This window comes from Neodiprion lecontei, chromosome 7 (genome assembly GCF_021901455.1).
Source record: "Neodiprion lecontei isolate iyNeoLeco1 chromosome 7, iyNeoLeco1.1, whole genome shotgun sequence".
In the NCBI taxonomy this organism is placed as follows: Eukaryota; Metazoa; Arthropoda; class Insecta; order Hymenoptera; family Diprionidae; genus Neodiprion; species Neodiprion lecontei.
In genome coordinates this window covers 19,925,262-19,945,489 of record NC_060266.1, presented here as the reverse complement: position 1 = coordinate 19,945,489, position 20,228 = coordinate 19,925,262, and the positions used below count along the sequence as shown (strand labels likewise).

At 39.1% G+C, this 20,228-nt stretch overlaps 3 protein-coding genes across 3 annotated transcripts; all 3 read left to right on the top strand.

Moving 5' to 3' along the window:
- Positions 1-264: 264 nt before the first annotated feature.
- LOC107220868 (cell division cycle protein 20 homolog) lies at positions 265-4,836 on the top strand. The gene is made up of 7 exons (XM_015659633.2): positions 265-786; positions 1,322-1,458; positions 2,263-2,357; positions 2,462-2,747; positions 2,845-3,142; positions 3,239-3,555; positions 3,668-4,836. Exons 1-7 carry the CDS (start codon positions 674-676, stop codon positions 3,994-3,996), a joined length of 1,575 nt encoding a protein of 524 aa, XP_015515119.1. The 5' UTR covers positions 265-673; the 3' UTR covers positions 3,997-4,836.
- Positions 4,837-16,411: 11,575 nt separating this feature from the next.
- Positions 16,412-17,317, top strand: LOC107217094 (cx9C motif-containing protein 4). Its single transcript, XM_015654468.2, has 3 exons — positions 16,412-16,601; positions 16,719-16,855; positions 17,279-17,317. Exons 1-3 carry the CDS (start codon positions 16,544-16,546, stop codon positions 17,300-17,302), a joined length of 219 nt encoding a protein of 72 aa, XP_015509954.2. The 5' UTR covers positions 16,412-16,543; the 3' UTR covers positions 17,303-17,317.
- A 447-nt stretch (positions 17,318-17,764) lies between these two features.
- Positions 17,765-19,755, top strand: LOC107217093 (GPI mannosyltransferase 1). Its single transcript, XM_015654467.2, has one exon. It carries the CDS (start codon positions 17,925-17,927, stop codon positions 19,101-19,103), a length of 1,179 nt encoding a protein of 392 aa, XP_015509953.1. The 5' UTR covers positions 17,765-17,924; the 3' UTR covers positions 19,104-19,755.
- Positions 19,756-20,228: the final 473 nt, after the last annotated feature.

The following is a 20,228-nucleotide window of genomic DNA, read 5'->3' as shown; positions in this document are numbered from 1 at the left end:
CAGCGTCAGCAGCAGTGAAAGAGATTATTTTTAACAAGCTCCTCAAGCTTATTATTAGTCACGGCTTCATTAGCCATGGCTGAGTGACTCGCCGATTGTAAGCTATTGTTGATTCGAATTGATTCCCTCCAGGAACCCTCGCCGCTTGACGAGCCAATCAGATTCGCTCAATCTGTGGTAAGTAGCGGCAGCCAATCGGATGTCTTGTGTATAGACAGCATCAGAGTCCTCAGCGGTAAAACGTCGAAGCTTCGAATTGCTTCGAATGTCGAGTTCATTTAAAGCCCAACGGTCGTTTCGGGTGTTTTGTTGACGATTTAAATGGTCGAAGCGAATCTCGCGCACTTACGCCGTGGTTTTGAACGGATTTTTTACCTGTGGCGGATACTCGTGGCGTCGTGTTTCACGCTTAACGGACAACAAGATCCAAGATAAACTCGCGGCATTGAATCAGTGTGACTTTTTGACGAGAACCGCGAGTACAATTTAACCGAAAACTCTGGAGCCTGCGGATCACCGACGGATACCCGAGGGAAGAAAAGCAGCTGTGATGTTGAATTGAGTGTCTGTCTCAACTGCTATACCAATTTACTAAACACCTGCCTTCTCTGTTATCAATTATACGTGTTTACACGTGCTGCTTGTAGAATTTGCTATTAATATTTCAAGTAACATGTCTCATCTCAAGTACATGAAAGAGCTCAACAGCTTAACCCGCATGGACGAGCCGGTTAAGGGCCCTGTTCCTAGGTGGCAGAAGAAATGTTTGGAAGCATCGAATTCAAGGTATTGATTAGGCTCTTTGCTTTGTTTTTTTACCTTTCCAAATTTTTACCTCTCTATTTCATGTCTCCGGTTTTTTTTTCCTCTACTACTCGGTGAAGAACGTGGATAATACTTTTTTTTCACTTCCACAGCGTCTTAACTGCAGAAACTACGAACCGTCGGTAACGGAGATTGACAGTTTTTTCTCTTTCTTTAGATATGAAAATTAACACTACCGAATCATTTGTCTTCTCTATTTTTTATGATTCGGTACGAGATATCGTGATTGCATTTTGCCAGATAATCAAATGATTTGAATATTGCGAAAATAATTTTTTACTCGAGTAATTCCAGTCGGTCAAGTAAAATTGAAATGTCGCCTTAAATCGCTGTGGAGTATTTGAAATTTTTAACGGTCCGTATGTAATAGATTTCTTGTCAGAAAATGACTTCTAATACTCAATTAAGCTTGGTTTCTGATAGGAGAAATATTTGTCAACATTTCTCTTTGATTTTTATTTTCTCCTCATTAATTTTACAATGTTTTATTTTACAGCATCAACGTGAGCATAAATTCGTCACGAAAAATAATGAGTGGATCATTTGCAAATTCAACAACGAGTAAAACACCGACCAAACGATCTGAAACACGGGGTAAAAAAACACCGGCTAAGGCCACGAAAAAATCTCCCAGTGAGTACAATTTTCAGTTTGTCTTCAATATGTATAATGTGTATGCTATTGGATTTTTTGTACGAATGAGGTGTATGTGCGGCAGTAGTTAGTACCTCATTTTTAACCTGTATCTTTGACTCATGGTTATTACAAGTTTCAAAATCCAGAAAAATTACTTGCAAGTTTCATTTTAAACCTGCAATTCGAATTATTTATGTAAGTAATCATAGATGATCAGACTATACGATCCTGACCGAAAACCTTTTTTTTTTTCATTTCAAATGCATTAGGTCCCACTTCCATTTGGTTGTTATTCATTAATAAATTTATTTTTTACTTCAACACAAAATTATGTTAGTACATTTTATTAGTCTTATTTTACGATATGTCATCATCAATGATAAATTATGGAGCATTTCCAAAGAAATTATCAGACCTAAGACAAAACATAATTTTTTATCAAAAAATCATCAAAGGTTTCAGAAGAAAGCATCAGCCAGCCTCACATTTTATGATGAATATCATTAAAAAAAAGTATTACAAAGCTGAAATTTCAAACTTTGTAGAAAATAAAACACTGTAATAAGGCATATTCTAAATGTCATATCACGATTTTCCCATGTTTATTGTTATTTGTCAAATGCTTTCGAAAATTTTTGACATCTCTATAGCATGATGTAGCAATTATTAAATATCTTCAATACTTTTTATTATTATCTGCCCCTTGTTGATTGCCTAGTATGCTTGTACTGTGTGATTAATATTGCTGTGTGTGTTGTCTGTGTGTAGTGGCTGAAATGTTGAACCTGCTTTTGGTGATAGGTCGAGCTTCAACGACTCCAGCGAAGACCCCTAGTGGAGGGGATAGGTTCATACCCTCGAGATCAACGACGAATTTTGACTTGGGCCACTACAAGGTAATTTTGAAGAGAGTGAAAAAAATTCTAGCTTTGTATAATGGCAGGATAAGAATAACTCTGTTATACTTGGTAACTTATTCTCATTTCCTAATGTTACTCAGCTTCAGCAACAAAATACTGATGACGCAGATAAGGGTGAAACGATTAGTCCTTCAAAGAGAGAAATGCAGCGCCTAATAGGGGAAAATTTGCACGGTGGTGACATTAACAGCATGAGGGTTCTCTCCTACCAAAATAAAGCCCCAGCACCACCCGAAGGCTATCAAAATCCACTCAGAGTTGTCTATAGCCAAACAAAGACACCTGCCAGTGTCAAAGCTTCTACAAGATACATTCCGCAGGCACCAGACAGGATTTTGGATGCTCCAGATATCATAGATGATTACTGTAAGTCGGTTTACCATGTACCAGGCATCAAATAGCTATGTGACTTACGTATATCATCTTTTTTAAAAATTTATTATCAATTTTTCCCCCACTTCAGATCTAAATCTCGTTGACTGGTCATCGTCAAACCTGTTAGCAGTAGCTCTGGGAGCAAACGTATATCTATGGAATGCAGGATCAGGAACCATTGAACAACTTCTGGAGCTAGAAGGCTCTGACTACGTGTGTTCTGTGGGATGGATTCAAGAGGGACCATACTTAGCTGTAGGTACAACAACAGGAAATACTGAGCTATGGGATTGCAGTCAAATGAAAAGAGTGCGAGTGATGAATGGGCACGTCTCCAGAGTTGGTTCCCTGGCGTGGAATTCGCATGTATTATCAACTGGATGCAGGTAAGAATTAAAGTTGCGCATAAACGTGGGTTTCAGTTCTTTAATTGCTTTTAATTTATTGTTATTTGAGTGAAAAATGTTGAACCGTTTCCACAGATCTGGGCAAATCGTACACCATGATGTTAGACAACGGGATCACATAGTCGCTTCCATAAACGCACACGCCCAAGAAGTTTGTGGCTTGAAGTGGTCACCTGATGGGAAATATCTCGCTAGTGGAGCAAACGACAATATGTTGATGGTTTGGTCTGCAGTTGCTGGCCAAAATCACTCGCATACCCAGCCTATTTACTCCCTTAATCAACATCAGGCTGCTGTGAAGGCTCTCGCTTGGTGCCCGTGGCAGAATAATATCTTGGCCAGTGGCGGTGGAACTGCGGATAGAACTATACGATTCTGGAATTGCAATACAGGTATATTCGCATTTTGTGATTGTGAAAAAGAAAGAATTATGAATACATGAAGACGATATGTTGAAGTCAGATTCGAAGTTGTGAATCAAAGTTTGTTCCTGTTCTGTTACAGGTGCCTGTGTCAACACGATAGACACAAAGTCACAAGTATGTTCACTGCTCTGGTCAACCACATACAAGGAAATCGTATCTGGCCATGGTTACGCTCAGAATCAATTGACCATATGGAAATATCCGGGAATGACAAAGGTCGCGGAACTAACAGGGCACTCTAGCAGAGTGTTGCATTTGGCCATGTCGCCGGACGGTACGACGGTCCTAAGTGCAGGAGCAGACGAAACTTTGAGACTATGGAAATGCTTCCAGCCCGACCCGCACAAGAAGAAGGAGATAACGGAAGTCAAATCCGTTGCATCTAGACTCAAACAATCCATCCGATAAAACGTAATTCTTGTAGGACTCGATCATTGATTAGAGTAAATTAATTTTTTTGTATAATTTATTTTCAATGAACGTATAATATTTTATTGTGTAAACTCTACCTTAGCTTGTAACGGCGGAAATTAGTTTTAGAGAATAAAGACTTTTCATTACTTTTGTAAAATGATATTATAGTTAATAATGACGTGTGTAAGCAATGAATATCACTGTATTTTTCTAACCATTATTTCACACTGCGGTTTCTTTGTTGACTTCGTATTCAAAATGCCCATACGATTATCTGTGTTATCCGCGCACAAATTCATCTTTTTCTTGACTTAACGTTTGGTAATGTGTTCATTGTAATTATAGTACTTGTAACCGTGACTGTGAGGTGAAGGATTATAGGTAAACAATACACATTGCCTTCATAAGAACTTCGCTTTGAATATAATCAATATAGACAATAGTAATGTATCTATTTCGTTATTATGTGCATCATGTAAACGTGCTCAAGTCAGATGAAGGCGGCAAAAGGGTTGACCTCCCGTTTCCCAAACAATAAATGTCACAGAATGGTTTGTCTACAAATAAGAAATATGAAATTCTTATTATATTAGATTATTCTGTGCAATTGCAAATAATATCGAAATCCCTATTGACTGACTTGTACACATTTACGCAGAACAGGTGATTATTGTACAAATATAGTCTTTACGGTAATTAAGATTGTATTATACGAACATGTATTTCGGTGATTGGAAATTTTTTGTTCGACGAACAGTTAGTATAAATGTTTCCTAATTTATGATTGATTACAATCATGTTCGTAGTTTAATTGTATCACATTTAATTCAATAAAATTCAATTATTTTGATTGCAAAGAAGCAATTCTACGTGATTATACAATCATATACTTGACTCGAGCAAAGATATTCATGATATATATTGATGGATGATAAGAATGCTCTTTAATTATACGATAACGATTTTTTGCATGCGAAAGTAATGTATCCATGACTTCTTCGCGTGTGAGGAGTTTTTTTTTCGTACACAAAATTCTAATTCCTACCATGAGGAATTCACTAAGTTTCAAATAATGAGCTGGCGCCATTTTAACAATTAACCATTAACTACAATAAAATCTTTTCAGTTAATAATTAAGTGTTAGTACATTTGAGAATAAAAGACTGTGCAAAATACATGTAAATTTATCAGTTTACACTAGAATTGTGCACAACTATATCATTCCGCTTTAAAATCTCGTCTAATGGCCGTTAGAATACGACGACTGCCGAGTCAAATGAGATTCCAATTAAAATTTACGCCTGAGCGACAGCAACTCGTCAAACAGGGAGTAAAAATAAAAAAAAGGAGAGCGTCTCTTACTTCATTTGCTGGGACCTCATAAGTTAAAAAAGAGCCCTCGGGCTTAAAACGCAATCGCAAGAATCGCACGTAAAAAATCCGCAGGCTCTCTTGGAAATATCCCTCGTCCAACTCTAATAGCATTTTCCGCTTTCGGGTACCGGCTGAATTGAGAGCGCACCGCGCGCGATTTCAAAGTGCAGCATATTTTATTTCAAAATCTGGTGCATGTTTTTTACACTAAGTGCAGAATAATTGACACCGTCATTGGGACTCTGCAGCGAGTGCGAGTGCAACAAAATTGTGCGAAACTTGCGGATAATATCAAGCGGTAAACTTTACAATAATTGGATTTATTATCGTTTTTCTCCAACTACGAAGATGAATTATTGGCTTATTTAAATATGGCTCAAAGGAATCTAAAGCCCAAAGGCCAAAACTTCATTACAGTCGTTGTGTATAAATTAACCGACAAAGAGGTGAGTAAATAAGTACATTTTTCTCGATTATTAATCAATTAAAATACATGAACAATTATATGTCAGTTCAGGGATGATTTTCGAATGAGTCGCAAGACTGCATATGAAGTAATTAATATGTACAAGAATTCGCAGTGTTATCCAAGTCCGCCCATTCGCTCGCCACTTTGATTTAGGCGGAAAATTGTAGATCTGTTTGCGATCCCACCTCACACTCAGGCAGTGACTAATCATTTCACACGTTTCACTTGGACCGCGCTGAACATGCACTGCTGCAGGATCTTTGAAGTGCGCAAAATCATCGTGTAGACTGGAAGAAAGCTTCCTGTTCCAGCGTGACCAAAGTTCACGCGTAAAGCTCGTGTCCTTTCGCTCAATGTAGTAACTAATCGGACATCATGCACACTCAGTTTTTCAGTTTCGTTGAAGTTGCTCAAAATCGATGACATATTTCATTTTATTATTAAACACTTCATCCTATTGGTGACAGTTTATTCTATTCGTGTCGACTCGATGCTTCCCGACCGGTCAAATCAGGCCTTCTTGGTCGGTCTGTTGAATGCTAATTCGTCCTGTCATGTCCATGGAAATGCTCGATCTGCTGAGTTAATATAACAAATTGTAGGCAAATTTTGCTACGGGAACGATATTCTTCGTGTGCGGTTCACATTTCTGATTCATATTCTTGATGAAAAATTACGGCGCATTGGCACTGCTTTTAAACGATTCCTCACGTAAAATTACGTCGGATTGGTGGACAAATCGTTTGATCCTGTGCTTTTCAAAATCGCGAGAATTTTCGCCAAAATTGCAAAGGGGTTAGCCTTACTTTTTCTTCATTTTTCGACCAAAAATTTTGGGTCTACGATTCGATTTGTATGACCTTTTTCTGACTAATTGGACCCTCCGGAACTCAGAAAACGCAGCGAAAAGAGCGTGGGATCAACAGGAGAGAAATGGCGAAGGAAAAAGCACCTGCTGAAAAATGTCGAAAACACAGGTTCTCGTTTTCTGGCTGTAACTTTTTATACAATAATCGCAGCGTATTGGGACTGCGCCCAATCGATTTCTTTCGCAAAATTACGTCGGATTAGTGCCACAATGAATTGATTCCAGCACTTTTGGAAATCGCGATAATTTTCGCAAAAAATGCAAAGGGGTTAGCCTTACTTTTTCTTCATTTTTCGACAAAAAATTTTGGGTCTCCGATTCGATTTGTATGACCTTTTTCTGACTAATTGGACCCTCCGGAACTCAGAAAACGCAGCGAAAAGAGCGTGGGATCAACAGGAGAGAAATGGCGAAGGAAAAAGCACCTGCTGAAAAATGTCGAAAACACAGGTTCTCGTTTTCTGGCTGTCACTTTTTATACAATAATCGCAGCGTATTGGGACTGCGCCCAATCGATTTCTCTCGCAAAATTACGTCGGATTAGTGCCACAATGAATTGATTCCAGCACTTTTGGAAATCGCGAAAATTTTCGCAAAAAATGCAAAGGGGTTAGCCTTACTTTTTCTTCATTTTTCGACCAAAAATTTTGGGTCTCCGATTCGATTTGTATGACCTTTTTCTGACTAATTGGACCCTCCGGAACTCAGAAAACGCAGCGAAAAGAGCGTGGGATCAACAGGAGAGAAATGGCGAAGGAAAAAGCACCTGCTGAAAAATGTCGAAAACACAGGTTCTCGTTTTCTGGCTGTAACTTTTTATACAATAATCGCAGCGTATTGGGACTGCGCCCAATCGATTTCTCTCGCAAAATTACGTCGGATTAGTGCCACAATGAATTGATTCCAGCACTTTTGGAAATCGCGAAAATTTTCGCAAAAAATGCAAAGGGGTTAGCCTTACTTTTTCTTCATTTTTCGACCAAAAATTTTGGGTCTCCGATTCGATTTGTATGACCTTTTTCTGACTAATTGGACCCTCCGGAACTCAGAAAACGCAGCGAAAAGAGCGTGGGATCAACAGGAGAGAAATGGCGAAGGAAAAAGCACCTGCTGAAAAATGTCGAAAACACAGGTTCTCGTTTTCTGGCTGTAACTTTTTATACAATAATCGCAGCGTATTGGGACTGCGCCCAATCGATTTCTCTCGCAAAATTACGTCGGATTAGTGCCACAATGAATTGATTCCAGCACTTTTGGAAATCGCGAAAATTTTCGCAAAAAATGCAAAGGGGTTAGCCTTACTTTTTCTTCATTTTTCGACCAAAAATTTTGGGTCTCCGATTCGATTTGTATGACCTTTTTCTGACTAATTGGACCCTCCGGAACTCAGAAAACGCAGCGAAAAGAGCGTGGGATCAACAGGAGAGAAATGGCGAAGGAAAAAGCACCTGCTGAAAAATGTCGAAAACACAGGTTCTCGTTTTCTGGCTGTAACTTTTTATACAATAATCGCAGCGTATTGGGACTGCGCCCAATCGATTTCTCTCGCAAAATTACGTCGGATTAGTGCCACAATGAATTGATTCCAGCACTTTTGGAAATCGCGAAAATTTTCGCAAAAAATGCAAAGGGGTTAGCCTTACTTTTTCTTCATTTTTCGACCAAAAATTTTGGGTCTCCGATTCGATTTGTATGACCTTTTTCTGACTAATTGGACCCTCCGGAACTCAGAAAACGCAGCGAAAAGAGCGTGGGATCAACAGGAGAGAAATGGCGAAGGAAAAAGCACCTGCTGAAAAATGTCGAAAACACAGGTTCTCGTTTTCTGGCTGTAACTTTTTATACAATAATCGCAGCGTATTGGGACTGCGCCCAATCGATTTCTCTCGCAAAATTACGTCGGATTAGTGCCACAATGAATTGATTCCAGCACTTTTGGAAATCGCGAAAATTTTCGCAAAAAATGCAAAGGGGTTAGCCTTACTTTTTCTTCATTTTTCGACCAAAAATTTTGGGTCTCCGATTCGATTTGTATGACCTTTTTCTGACTAATTGGACCCTCCGGAACTCAGAAAACGCAGCGAAAAGAGCGTGGGATCAACAGGAGAGAAATGGCGAAGGAAAAAGCACCTGCTGAAAAATGTCGAAAACACAGGTTCTCGTTTTCTGGCTGTAACTTTTTATACAATAATCGCAGCGTATTGGGACTGCGCCCAATCGATTTCTCTCGCAAAATTACGTCGGATTAGTGCCACAATGAATTGATTCCAGCACTTTTGGAAATCGCGAAAATTTTCGCAAAAAATGCAAAGGGGTTAGCCTTACTTTTTCTTCATTTTTCGACCAAAAATTTTGGGTCTCCGATTCGATTTGTATGACCTTTTTCTGACTAATTGGACCCTCCGGAACTCAGAAAACGCAGCGAAAAGAGCGTGGGATCAACAGGAGAGAAATGGCGAAGGAAAAAGCACCTGCTGAAAAATGTCGAAAACACAGGTTCTCGTTTTCTGGCTGTAACTTTTTATACAATAATCGCAGCGTATTGGGACTGCGCCCAATCGATTTCTCTCGCAAAATTACGTCGGATTAGTGCCACAATGAATTGATTCCAGCACTTTTGGAAATCGCGGGAATTCTCGCAAAAAATGCAAAGGGGTTAGCCTTACTTTTTCTTCATTTTTCGACCAAAAATTTTGGGTCTCCGATTCGATTTGTATGACCTTTTTCTGACTAATTGGACCCTCCGGAACTCAGAAAACGCAGCGAAAAGAGCGTGGGATCAACAGGAGAGAAATGGCGAAGGAAAAAGCACCTGCTGAAAAATGTCGAAAACACAGGTTCTCGTTTTCTGGCTGTAACTTTTTATACAATAATCGCAGCGTATTGGGACTGCGCCCAATCGATTTCTCTCGCAAAATTACGTCGGATTAGTGCCACAATGAATTGATTCCAGCACTTTTGGAAATCGCGAAAATTTTCGCAAAAAATGCAAAGGGGTTAGCCTTACTTTTTCTTCATTTTTCGACCAAAAATTTTGGGTCTCCGATTCGATTTGTATGACCTTTTTCTGACTAATTGGACCCTCCGGAACTCAGAAAACGCAGCGAAAAGAGCGTGGGATCAACAGGAGAGAAATGGCGAAGGAAAAAGCACCTGCTGAAAAATGTCGAAAACACAGGTTCTCGTTTTCTGGCTGTAACTTTTTATACAATAATCGCAGCGTATTGGGACTGCGCCCAATCGATTTCTCTCGCAAAATTACGTCGGATTAGTGCCACAATGAATTGATTCCAGCACTTTTGGAAATCGCGAAAATTTTCGCAAAAAATGCAAAGGGGTTAGCCTTACTTTTTCTTCATTTTTCGACCAAAAATTTTGGGTCTCCGATTCGATTTGTATGACCTTTTTCTGACTAATTGGACCCTCCGGAACTCAGAAAACGCAGCGAAAAGAGCGTGGGATCAACAGGAAAGAAATGGCGAAGGAAAAAGCACCTGCTGAAAAATGTCGAAAACACAGGTTCTCGTTTTCTGGCTGTAACTTTTTATACAATAATCGCAGCGTATTGGGACTGCGCCCAATCGATTTCTCTCGCAAAATTACGTCGGATTAGTGCCACAATGAATTGATTCCAGCACTTTTGGAAATCGCGAAAATTTTCGCAAAAAATGCAAAGGGGTTAGCCTTACTTTTTCTTCATTTTTCGACCAAAAATTTTGGGTCTCCGATTCGATTTGTATGACCTTTTTCTGACTAATTGGACCCTCCGGAACTCAGAAAACGCAGCGAAAAGAGCGTGGGATCAACAGGAGAGAAATGGCGAAGGAAAAAGCGCCTGCTGAAAAATGTCGAAAACACAGGTTCTCGTTTTCTGGCTGTAACTTTTTATACAATAATCGCAGCGTATTGGGACTGCGCCCAATCGATTTCTCTCGCAAAGTTACGTCGGATTAGTGCCACAATGAATTGATTCCAGCACTTTTGGGAATCGCGAAAATTTTCGCAAAAAATGCAAAGGGGTTAGCCTTACTTTTTCTTCATTTTTCGACCAAAAATTTTGGGTCTCCGATTCGATTTGTATGACCTTTTTCTGACTAATTGGACCCTCCGGAACTCAGAAAACGCAGCGAAAAGAGCGTGGGATCAACAGGAGAGAAATGGCGAAGGAAAAAGCACCTGCTGAAAAATGTCGAAAACACAGGTTCTCGTTTTCTGGCTGTAACTTTTTATACAATAATCGCAGCGTATTGGGACTGCGCCCAATCGATTTCTCTCGCAAAATTACGTCGGATTAGTGCCACAATGAATTGATTCCAGCACTTTTGGAAATCGCGAAAATTTTCGCAAAAAATGCAAAGGGGTTAGCCTTACTTTTTCTTCATTTTTCGACCAAAAATTTTGGGTCTCCGATTCGATTTGTATGACCTTTTTCTGACTAATTGGACCCTCCGGAACTCAGAAAACGCAGCGAAAAGAGCGTGGGATCAACAGGAGAGAAATGGCGAAGGAAAAAGCACCTGCTGAAAAATGTCGAAAACACAGGTTCTCGTTTTCTGGCTGTAACTTTTTATACAATAATCGCAGCGTATTGGGACTGCGCCCAATCGATTTCTCTCGCAAAATTACGTCGGATTAGTGCCACAATGAATTGATTCCAGCACTTTTGGAAATCGCGAAAATTTTCGCAAAAAATGCAAAGGGGTTAGCCTTACTTTTTCTTCATTTTTCGACCAAAAATTTTGGGTCTCCGATTCGATTTGTATGACCTTTTTCTGACTAATTGGACCCTCCGGAACTCAGAAAACGCAGCGAAAAGAGCGTGGGATCAACAGGAGAGAAATGGCGAAGGAGAAAGCGCCTGCTGAAAAATGTCGAAAACACAGGTTCTCGTTTTCTGGCTGTAACTTTTTATACAATAATCGCAGCGTATTGGGACTGCGCCCAATCGATTTCTCTCGCAAAGTTACGTCGGATTAGTGCCACAATGAATTGATTCCAGCACTTTTGGAAATCGCGAAAATTTTCGCAAAAAATGCAAAGGGGTTAGCCTTACTTTTTCTTCATTTTTCGACCAAAAATTTTGGGTCTCCGATTCGATTTGTATGACCTTTTTCTGACTAATTGGACCCTCCGGAACTCAGAAAACGCAGCGAAAAGAGCGTGGGATCAACAGGAGAGAAATGGCGAAGGAAAAAGCGCCTGCTGAAAAATGTCGAAAACACAGGTTCTCGTTTTCTGGCTGTAACTTTTTATACAATAATCGCAGCGTATTGGGACTGCGCCCAATCGATTTCTCTCGCAAAGTAACGTCGGATTAGTGCCACAATGAATTGATTCCAGCACTTTTGGAAATCGCGAAAATTTTCGCAAAAAATGCAAAGGGGTTAGCCTTACTTTTTCTTCATTTTTCGACCAAAAATTTTGGGTCTCCGATTCGATTTGTATGACCTTTTTCTGACTAATTGGACCCTCCGGAACTCAGAAAACGCAGCGAAAAGAGCGTGGGATCAACAGGAGAGAAATGGCGAAGGAAAAAGCACCTGCTGAAAAATGTCGAAAACACAGGTTCTCGTTTTCTGGCTGTAACTTTTCATACAATAATCGCAGCGTATTGGGACTGCGCCCAATCGATTTCTCTCGCAAAATTACGTCGGATTAGTGCCACAATGAATTGATTCCAGCACTTTTGGAAATCGCGAAAATTTTCGCAAAAAATGCAAAGGGGTTAGCCTTACTTTTTCTTCATTTTTCGACCAAAAATTTTGGGTCTCCGATTCGATTTGTATGACCTTTTTCTGACTAATTGGACCCTCCGGAACTCAGAAAACGCAGCGAAAAGAGCGTGGGATCAACAGGAGAGAAATGGCGAAGGAAAAAGCACCTGCTGAAAAATGTCGAAAACACAGGTTCTCGTTTTCTGGCTGTAACTTTTTATACAATAATCGCAGCGTATTGGGACTGCGCCCAATCGATTTCTCTCGCAAAATTACGTCGGATTAGTGCCACAATGAATTGATTCCAGCACTTTTGGAAATCGCGAAAATTTTCGCAAAAAATGCAAAGGGGTTAGCCTTACTTTTTCTTCATTTTTCGACCAAAAATTTTGGGTCTCCGATTCGATTTGTATGACCTTTTTCTGACTAATTGGACCCTCCGGAACTCAGAAAACGCAGCGAAAAGAGCGTGGGATCAACAGGAGAGAAATGGCGAAGGAAAAAGCACCTGCTGAAAAATGTCGAAAACACAGGTTCTCGTTTTCTGGCTGTAACTTTTTATACAATAATCGCAGCGTATTGGGACTGCGCCCAATCGATTTCTCTCGCAAAATTACGTCGGATTAGTGCCACAATGAATTGATTCCAGCACTTTTGGAAATCGCGAAAATTTTCGCAAAAAATGCAAAGGGGTTAGCCTTACTTTTTCTTCATTTTTCGACCAAAAATTTTGGGTCTCCGATTCGATTTGTATGACCTTTTTCTGACTAATTGGACCCTCCGGAACTCAGAAAACGCAGCGAAAAGAGCGTGGGATCAACAGGAGAGAAATGGCGAAGGAGAAAGCGCCTGCTGAAAAATGTCGAAAACACAGGTTCTCGTTTTCTGGCTGTAACTTTTTATACAATAATCGCAGCGTATTGGGACTGCGCCCAATCGATTTCTCTCGCAAAGTAACGTCGGATTAGTGCCACAATGAATTGATTCCAGCACTTTTGGAAATCGCGAAAATTTTCGCAAAAAATGCAAAGGGGTTAGCCTTACTTTTTCTTCATTTTTCGACCAAAAATTTTGGGTCTCCGATTCGATTTGTATGACCTTTTTCTGACTAATTGGACCCTCCGGAACTCAGAAAACGCAGCGAAAAGAGCGTGGGATCAACAGGAGAGAAATGGCGAAGGAAAAAGCACCTGCTGAAAAATGTCGAAAACACAGGTTCTCGTTTTCTGGCTGTAACTTTTCATACAATAATCGCAGCGTATTGGGACTGCGCCCAATCGATTTCTCTCGCAAAATTACGTCGGATTAGTGCCACAATGAATTGATTCCAGCACTTTTGGAAATCGCGAAAATTTTCGCAAAAAATGCAAAGGGGTTAGCCTTACTTTTTCTTCATTTTTCGACCAAAAATTTTGGGTCTCCGATTCGATTTGTATGACCTTTTTCTGACTAATTGGACCCTCCGGAACTCAGAAAACGCAGCGAAAAGAGCGTGGGATCAACAGGAGAGAAATGGCGAAGGAAAAAGCACCTGCTGAAAAATGTCGAAAACACAGGTTCTCGTTTTCTGGCTGTAACTTTTTATACAATAATCGCAGCGTATTGGGACTGCGCCCAATCGATTTCTCTCGCAAAATTACGTCGGATTAGTGCCACAATGAATTGATTCCAGCACTTTTGGAAATCGCGAAAATTTTCGCAAAAAATGCAAAGGGGTTAGCCTTACTTTTTCTTCATTTTTCGACCAAAAATTTTGGGTCTCCGATTCGATTTGTATGACCTTTTTCTGACTAATTGGACCCTCCGGAACTCAGAAAACGCAGCGAAAAGAGCGTGGGATCAACAGGAGAGAAATGGCGAAGGAGAAAGCGCCTGCTGAAAAATGTCGAAAACACAGGTTCTCGTTTTCTGGCTGTAACTTTTTATACAATAATCGCAGCGTATTGGGACTGCGCCCAATCGATTTCTCTCGCAAAATTACGTCGGATTAGTGCCACAATGAATTGATTCCAGCACTTTTGGAAATCGCGAAAATTTTCGCAAAAAATGCAAAGGGGTTAGCCTTACTTTTTCTTCATTTTTCGACCAAAAATTTTGGGTCTCCGATTCGATTTGTATGACCTTTTTCTGACTAATTGGACCCTCCGGAACTCAGAAAACGCAGCGAAAAGAGCGTGGGATCAACAGGAGTGAAATGGCGAAGGAAAAAGCACCTGCTGAAAAATGTCGAAAACACAGGTTCTCGTTTTCTGGCTGTAACTTTTTATACAATAATCGCAGCGTATTGGGACTGCGCCCAATCGATTTCTCTCGCAAAATTACGTCGGATTAGTGCCACAATGAATTGATTCCAGCACTTTTGGAAATCGCGAAAATTTTCGCAAAAAATGCAAAGGGGTTAGCCTTTCTTTTTCTTTATTTTTCGACCAAAAATTTTGGGTCTCCGATTCGATTTGTATGACCTTTTTCTGACTAATTGGACCCTCCGGAACTCAGAAAACGCAGCGAAAAGAGCGTAGGACCAACAGGAGAGAAATCACGAGGGAAAAAGCACCTGCTGAAAAATGTCGAAAACACAGGTTCCTGTTTTCTGGTTGTAACTTTAGATGCGTTGATCGCAGCGTATTGGGACTGCGCCTAATCGTTACCCTCGCCAAGTAATATAATGACAGCAGAGAACTTAGAACTGAAGTGGATGTGAAAATAACCGTATCATGTTCGAGCATACGTCGTTACATGAAAACTGATACGCTCATTTGCTACAGTCCTCAGTTTTCCAACTTTTTGCCAAATATTCTAACTTCACTCTTATCACTGGTCAGTTCCGTTGTTAATGGAGCAAATTCAGCCGTTCTAGAATCATGGGGACCTGGAGGTCTAGAGCACGAAAATTTCACCTATTTTTACGATTTTTTGTTCGCCGTTAAAAATTCACAAAAGATTTTCAACTTTTTGGGCTTATCACTATGTTTATTGAGCAAAAATTTTTTTTACATCCCAAATACAATATTCATCATTATAAAAATGCCGCTGAAGATGACCCTCTCGAAAAATCGGACCTGGACGGCGTAGGTGATTTCGAGACTTCTACTCATCTGAAACACAAAATTGAAGAAGTTTCTTAATCAGAAATAGTGCAGTTATGGTCGGACTTAGAACAAATCGAAAAAATTAAAAATAGACAAAATGTCGCGCTTTTGAAAAAAAAGTTCGTAAAGTCGGGTCTTCTTCACTAATTTTTTAGTGTAAAAAATAGGACATTATTCCAATGAAATTATGATTCTAGTTCCGAAGATAGCCATACCTGTTGTGAACAACATATCTTATTTCAAGTGCTTCGGTTGGATAGTTTTTTGTTTTCACCCCCGCTGTGTCGAAAAAAGTAGTTTCGAGATAAACGCGTTTAAAATTTCAAGTAAGTATTTTCTCAAAAAAACTATATTTAAACGTGTACTTACACTCATCTGCAATTTCCACACCACACAATATCCCTTCAGTCTTCTCATACTCTTCTCTCATATTTTCACTACAACTCAGGTAGACAACTCAGGTAGCAGCTGCTCTTCTACGAACAACAGAACTATTCACTGAGCGGACCGACCCTTCTACTTACTTTCGCGCCGACCTTAAATGGGCTGTAAAAGTAGAAATACTGTGAATATCATTACCAAATTTTTACAGTATATTCTTAAGGTACTATACTTTTGAAATATTGAAAGAAAAAAATCGATTTTCTGAAAATTCCAGACCACCGGTTCCCCCTAAGTTCTGCTTGTGTACTGTTTCTACGCCTGTAGGCGTATATACGTATAATCCCATACGGAATCTGTTGCGCCTGCAACGTAGGCATTAATACCTACGTCAACGCGAGCCGTGACCTGAGCAAATCAGGCGTTCCTTCCACCGAACTTGCTATCGAGATATCGATAACAAAGTAGGTGTTTTCAACGACCGTGGTTTTCTCTACGTCTTAAACACTGAACTCCGCCAAATATCGATACTCTCTCGTTTTAGCCCAACTTCACCTGAAGCGTGTGCTTCACGGGAATTCTAATATCTTGGTGGGGTTAGAGCCGAGTTTGAAATTAACTAGCCTAAATAATCACGGATTAATGTATGTCAACTAAGGATCCCTGCAAACAGTTTGCGTGCAAGCTACAGAAGTGTTTAAAAGGTATTCACGGTAGCGATACAAATTCATACCGCGAAGCGTTTCGTGGCGCCGGTTAGACCGCCGAAATAGGTTAGAAATCGTTAGCATAAATCCTATTACTTATTTTCCATGTTTCAGAGAACGTTTATCAACCGGCTCGCTGTGAGGAAGTGATAGAAGAACTACGCCAGTGTTGTATTAAACACGCTTCCGAATCCCTCGTTTGCGATGGTATAGATACATCAAAACCCTACGAGCACAACACCATTGATTACGTAAGACGATTTGTTTCGCCAAAAATTACTTTATATTCAATCAATCGACATAGAGACCAACCGAATTAGACCGAGCCAAAAACTTTTTTCTATATAATTAAAAAATCTATATCAACTGGTATTCCAGCGAATCTATGAAAGACAGATAATCAAAACATTTGAAATTTCGTTGAATGTGACGGATTTTAATCTCACATTCCGCTGTTCATCAAACCTTATAATTAATGTTATTTACTAAACGAACCGTGTTAAATATTCTTCTTTCATCGATTCACATCGACTATTTATGAAAAGTGATTTTGTTTTGTAATGATGTTGTTAAACACTGGAAAGTACTCGATACGCTTAATTCAAAAGAGAAGAATACAGAATCGATCAATTGCTGTAAAAACTGTTTAATTGAATTTCGTTTTCTGATTGCAGAGAAAAAGTACCAAAAGAATATGAAACCAAGACGTGCAGTGCTTGGAAAACGTTCGTTATTGCAACGTTATCCACGTGCCGGAGTATCACTAATTACAACCGGGTTGCTTTTGATATTCTTCAGTCGACCATTGTACGACGCCTTTCTCAGACCATATCCTGAGATTCCCATACCACCACCCGAAAGAAAATACAAACCGAACCGAAATCGAACGGTCGTTGAACCGCCAGCCAATCCATCGACGTAGTTTTCATAGGTCGCATCGGTGAGAGTGACGAAAGTATGGATGTTGTAAACAAGGCTAAGACTCGACTTAGAAAATATCCAATTTTGTTGGCTCAATGTAAAGATTCAGCAGCAGCTTACGCCAGTTGCGTAGTTAGCAAGGAGAACCTCAGAAAGGGTGACTGCCAAATTGAATTTGACAAGTTCAAAGCGTGCTTGATCAAAGCTGCTGCCGCATCCAACACTAGATTGTAGTTAACTAGTTAGGCACAGATGTTTATCGACAGGTGAAGCATAATCCTTGATATGTAGCCTCGTTTTGCATTTTAATACATGAAACACTAGCAACGATTGTTTCCATTTGTTTTTGCTTATTCAATCCAACTATCACCTTGTGCTGATACATGAAAACCTGAAAAAATGGAAGACAAACGTTACGCGATCCATTGCTGCGCTGCCCTGGCAGCGAGGCTAGTTCTCATCGCCTATTCAAATTTCCACGACAAAAATTTCAACGTTTCGTATACGGACGTTGATTATAAGGTGTTTACCGATGCGGCAAGGCACATCACCGAAGGTAATTCACCTTACGATCGTGACACCTATCGTTATACTCCATTTATCGCTATGATTTTGATTCCTAACGTTATCATCTGCCAGGAGTTTGGTAAAATCGTTTTTTCCTTCTTCGATATACTGATCAGTATTCTTATAAGGCAGATACTGCTGGGACAAAAGTTTAACGATAAAACTTCGAGCTTCTGCAGTTTTTTGTGGCTCTATAATCCTCTGGCGATGGTAATATCGACACGAGGAAACGCTGACTCGTTGGCAGTGTTTTTTGTACTCTTGGTAGCGTACTATTTGCAAAAGGATAATTATTGGCTTGCAGGAATCGTCCACGGATTTTCTATACATCTTAGATTGTATCCCTTAGCTTTTAGCTTGGCGATGTATTTGGCATTGAGAAAATCTAGCGGTTTGATAATTGTTCCGAACAAAAAGCAGGTAGCCTTGGTTCTGAGCTGCGTTTTATCGCTTCTCACTTGGACTTCGTTGAGCTATTATTTTTACGGCTACAAATTCCTTTACGAAAGTTTATTGTATCACTTAATTCGCAAAGATGCTCGACACAATTTCTCCGTCTATTTTTACATGCTTTATCTTTCCGCCAACAATGATCCCGGCATATGGCAAAGAGCCTTCACATTTTTACCCCAATTAATACTACTAATCGGTTTGTCCTTCTCGTATTCCTCAAAGCGGAATCTATCCTTTTCAATGCTAACGCAAGCCATAGTCATGGTAACTTATAATCCTGTTATGACGTCCCAATATTTCTTCTGGTTTTTATCCCTGTTGCCAGTGTGCTTACCTCGATTAAAAATGAGCATCTCAAGATGCGTCGTTTTGACCTCCGCATGGATAATCGCGCAAAGTATTTGGCTCTTCGCTGCCTACTTACTAGAGTTCAAAGGTTTCAATTCTTTTATCTACATATGGCTAGCCGGACTTTTATTTTTTATCGTTAATATCAAAGTTTTGATTGACGTTATGAATAGTTACCATTCAACTATGGATGTTGAAAAAAGTCAGTAAGATTTTCAAAGTCAACATTACGTACCCAAAGAGCATCTTTAGTTTATTCCTACAAATTGTAGGAAGCGTTTCGTTATATTTTTATTTAGTTTGATTAATCATTTGTAACACATCATTGTCTTGATGTTTCTCGATTTTATTCTTGCAGGAATACAAAATACTTATTTACAGATAGGTTTTTTTTTTTTTTTTCTTTTATCTTTTCTTGCAAATTAATTGCGACAGATTCTTAGTAGGAATTTTAAGTATAATAGTAATGGTAATATCGTTATAGTAAATCTAAATTACTAGCCTAGATTTAACCATGAGCAAGGGCATACCTTGGACCATATTCAGAAATATCATTCAAATATAAAATTGACGTTTTTCACAGTTTCTCCTTCTCCATCTATTCCCAAAACATAATAATCTTATTAATGTCTAGATAACTACAGATCACAACGATGGGACAGTTTTCGTTCTAACAGAATAAATTAGCATTTCTATTCGCATAAACATATTCTGTACCTGTATATCGTGTTATGTGTGTGGAATAAAAGAATAAGTTGAAAATTGAATCATAATTGATCAAAAAAAAAAAATAAAAAATAATTCTTTTCGTTGACACACTTCGTTACGAACAGATTTCAAGTTTGACACGCAAGTTAGAGAGCGGTAATCAACGATTTGAAATTTCTGAAAACGATCCAATTTTCGTATAATATATGTAGTTTAATTACGATATTCTTTATATTTACCTATTATTATCAAGATTTTTTTTTTCTCTACAAAATATTCATTACAATTATTTTTTCTGCAAACGTAAAAAGAGAAATCTTAACTTTATTTATTAATTTATTCAATTTGTTTATTTATTATTATTTTTCTTTTCTCAACAAACATCACCGTTACACCGGAAACAAGAATTACAGAAGTGAAACAAAGAGAGTTAAAGAGGCACGCATAATTTTATACGTTTACTCTGCCTTTTTTTTTTTTGTTTTTTTTTTCCTCATTTATTCAAAATTTTGCTACACGACGCCGACGCGAGTCTGTCAAGTTTATATATATATATATATATATATATATGTATGACTATGTACATATATATCACTCTGAGAAAGACGATTAAATACATATCTTACA

Excerpts from the sequence above, each read along its gene's own strand:
- LOC107220868 (XM_015659633.2), top strand. The coding sequence starts at position 674 with ATGTCTCATCTCAAGTACATGAAAGAGCTCAACAGCTTAACCCGCATG. Across the intron at positions 3,143-3,238 it reads GTATTATCAACTGGATGCAG|ATCTGGGCAAATCGTACACC; the intron begins GTAAGAATTAAA and ends CCGTTTCCACAG. Across the intron at positions 3,556-3,667 it reads ATTCTGGAATTGCAATACAG|GTGCCTGTGTCAACACGATA; the intron begins GTATATTCGCAT and ends GTTCTGTTACAG.
- LOC107217094 (XM_015654468.2), top strand. The coding sequence starts at position 16,544 with ATGTCAACTAAGGATCCCTGCAAACAGTTTGCGTGCAAGCTACAGAAG. Across the intron at positions 16,602-16,718 it reads GCTACAGAAGTGTTTAAAAG|AGAACGTTTATCAACCGGCT; the intron begins GTATTCACGGTA and ends TCCATGTTTCAG. Across the intron at positions 16,856-17,278 it reads AGCACAACACCATTGATTAC|AGAAAAAGTACCAAAAGAAT; the intron begins GTAAGACGATTT and ends TTCTGATTGCAG.
- LOC107217093 (XM_015654467.2), top strand. The coding sequence starts at position 17,925 with ATGGAAGACAAACGTTACGCGATCCATTGCTGCGCTGCCCTGGCAGCG.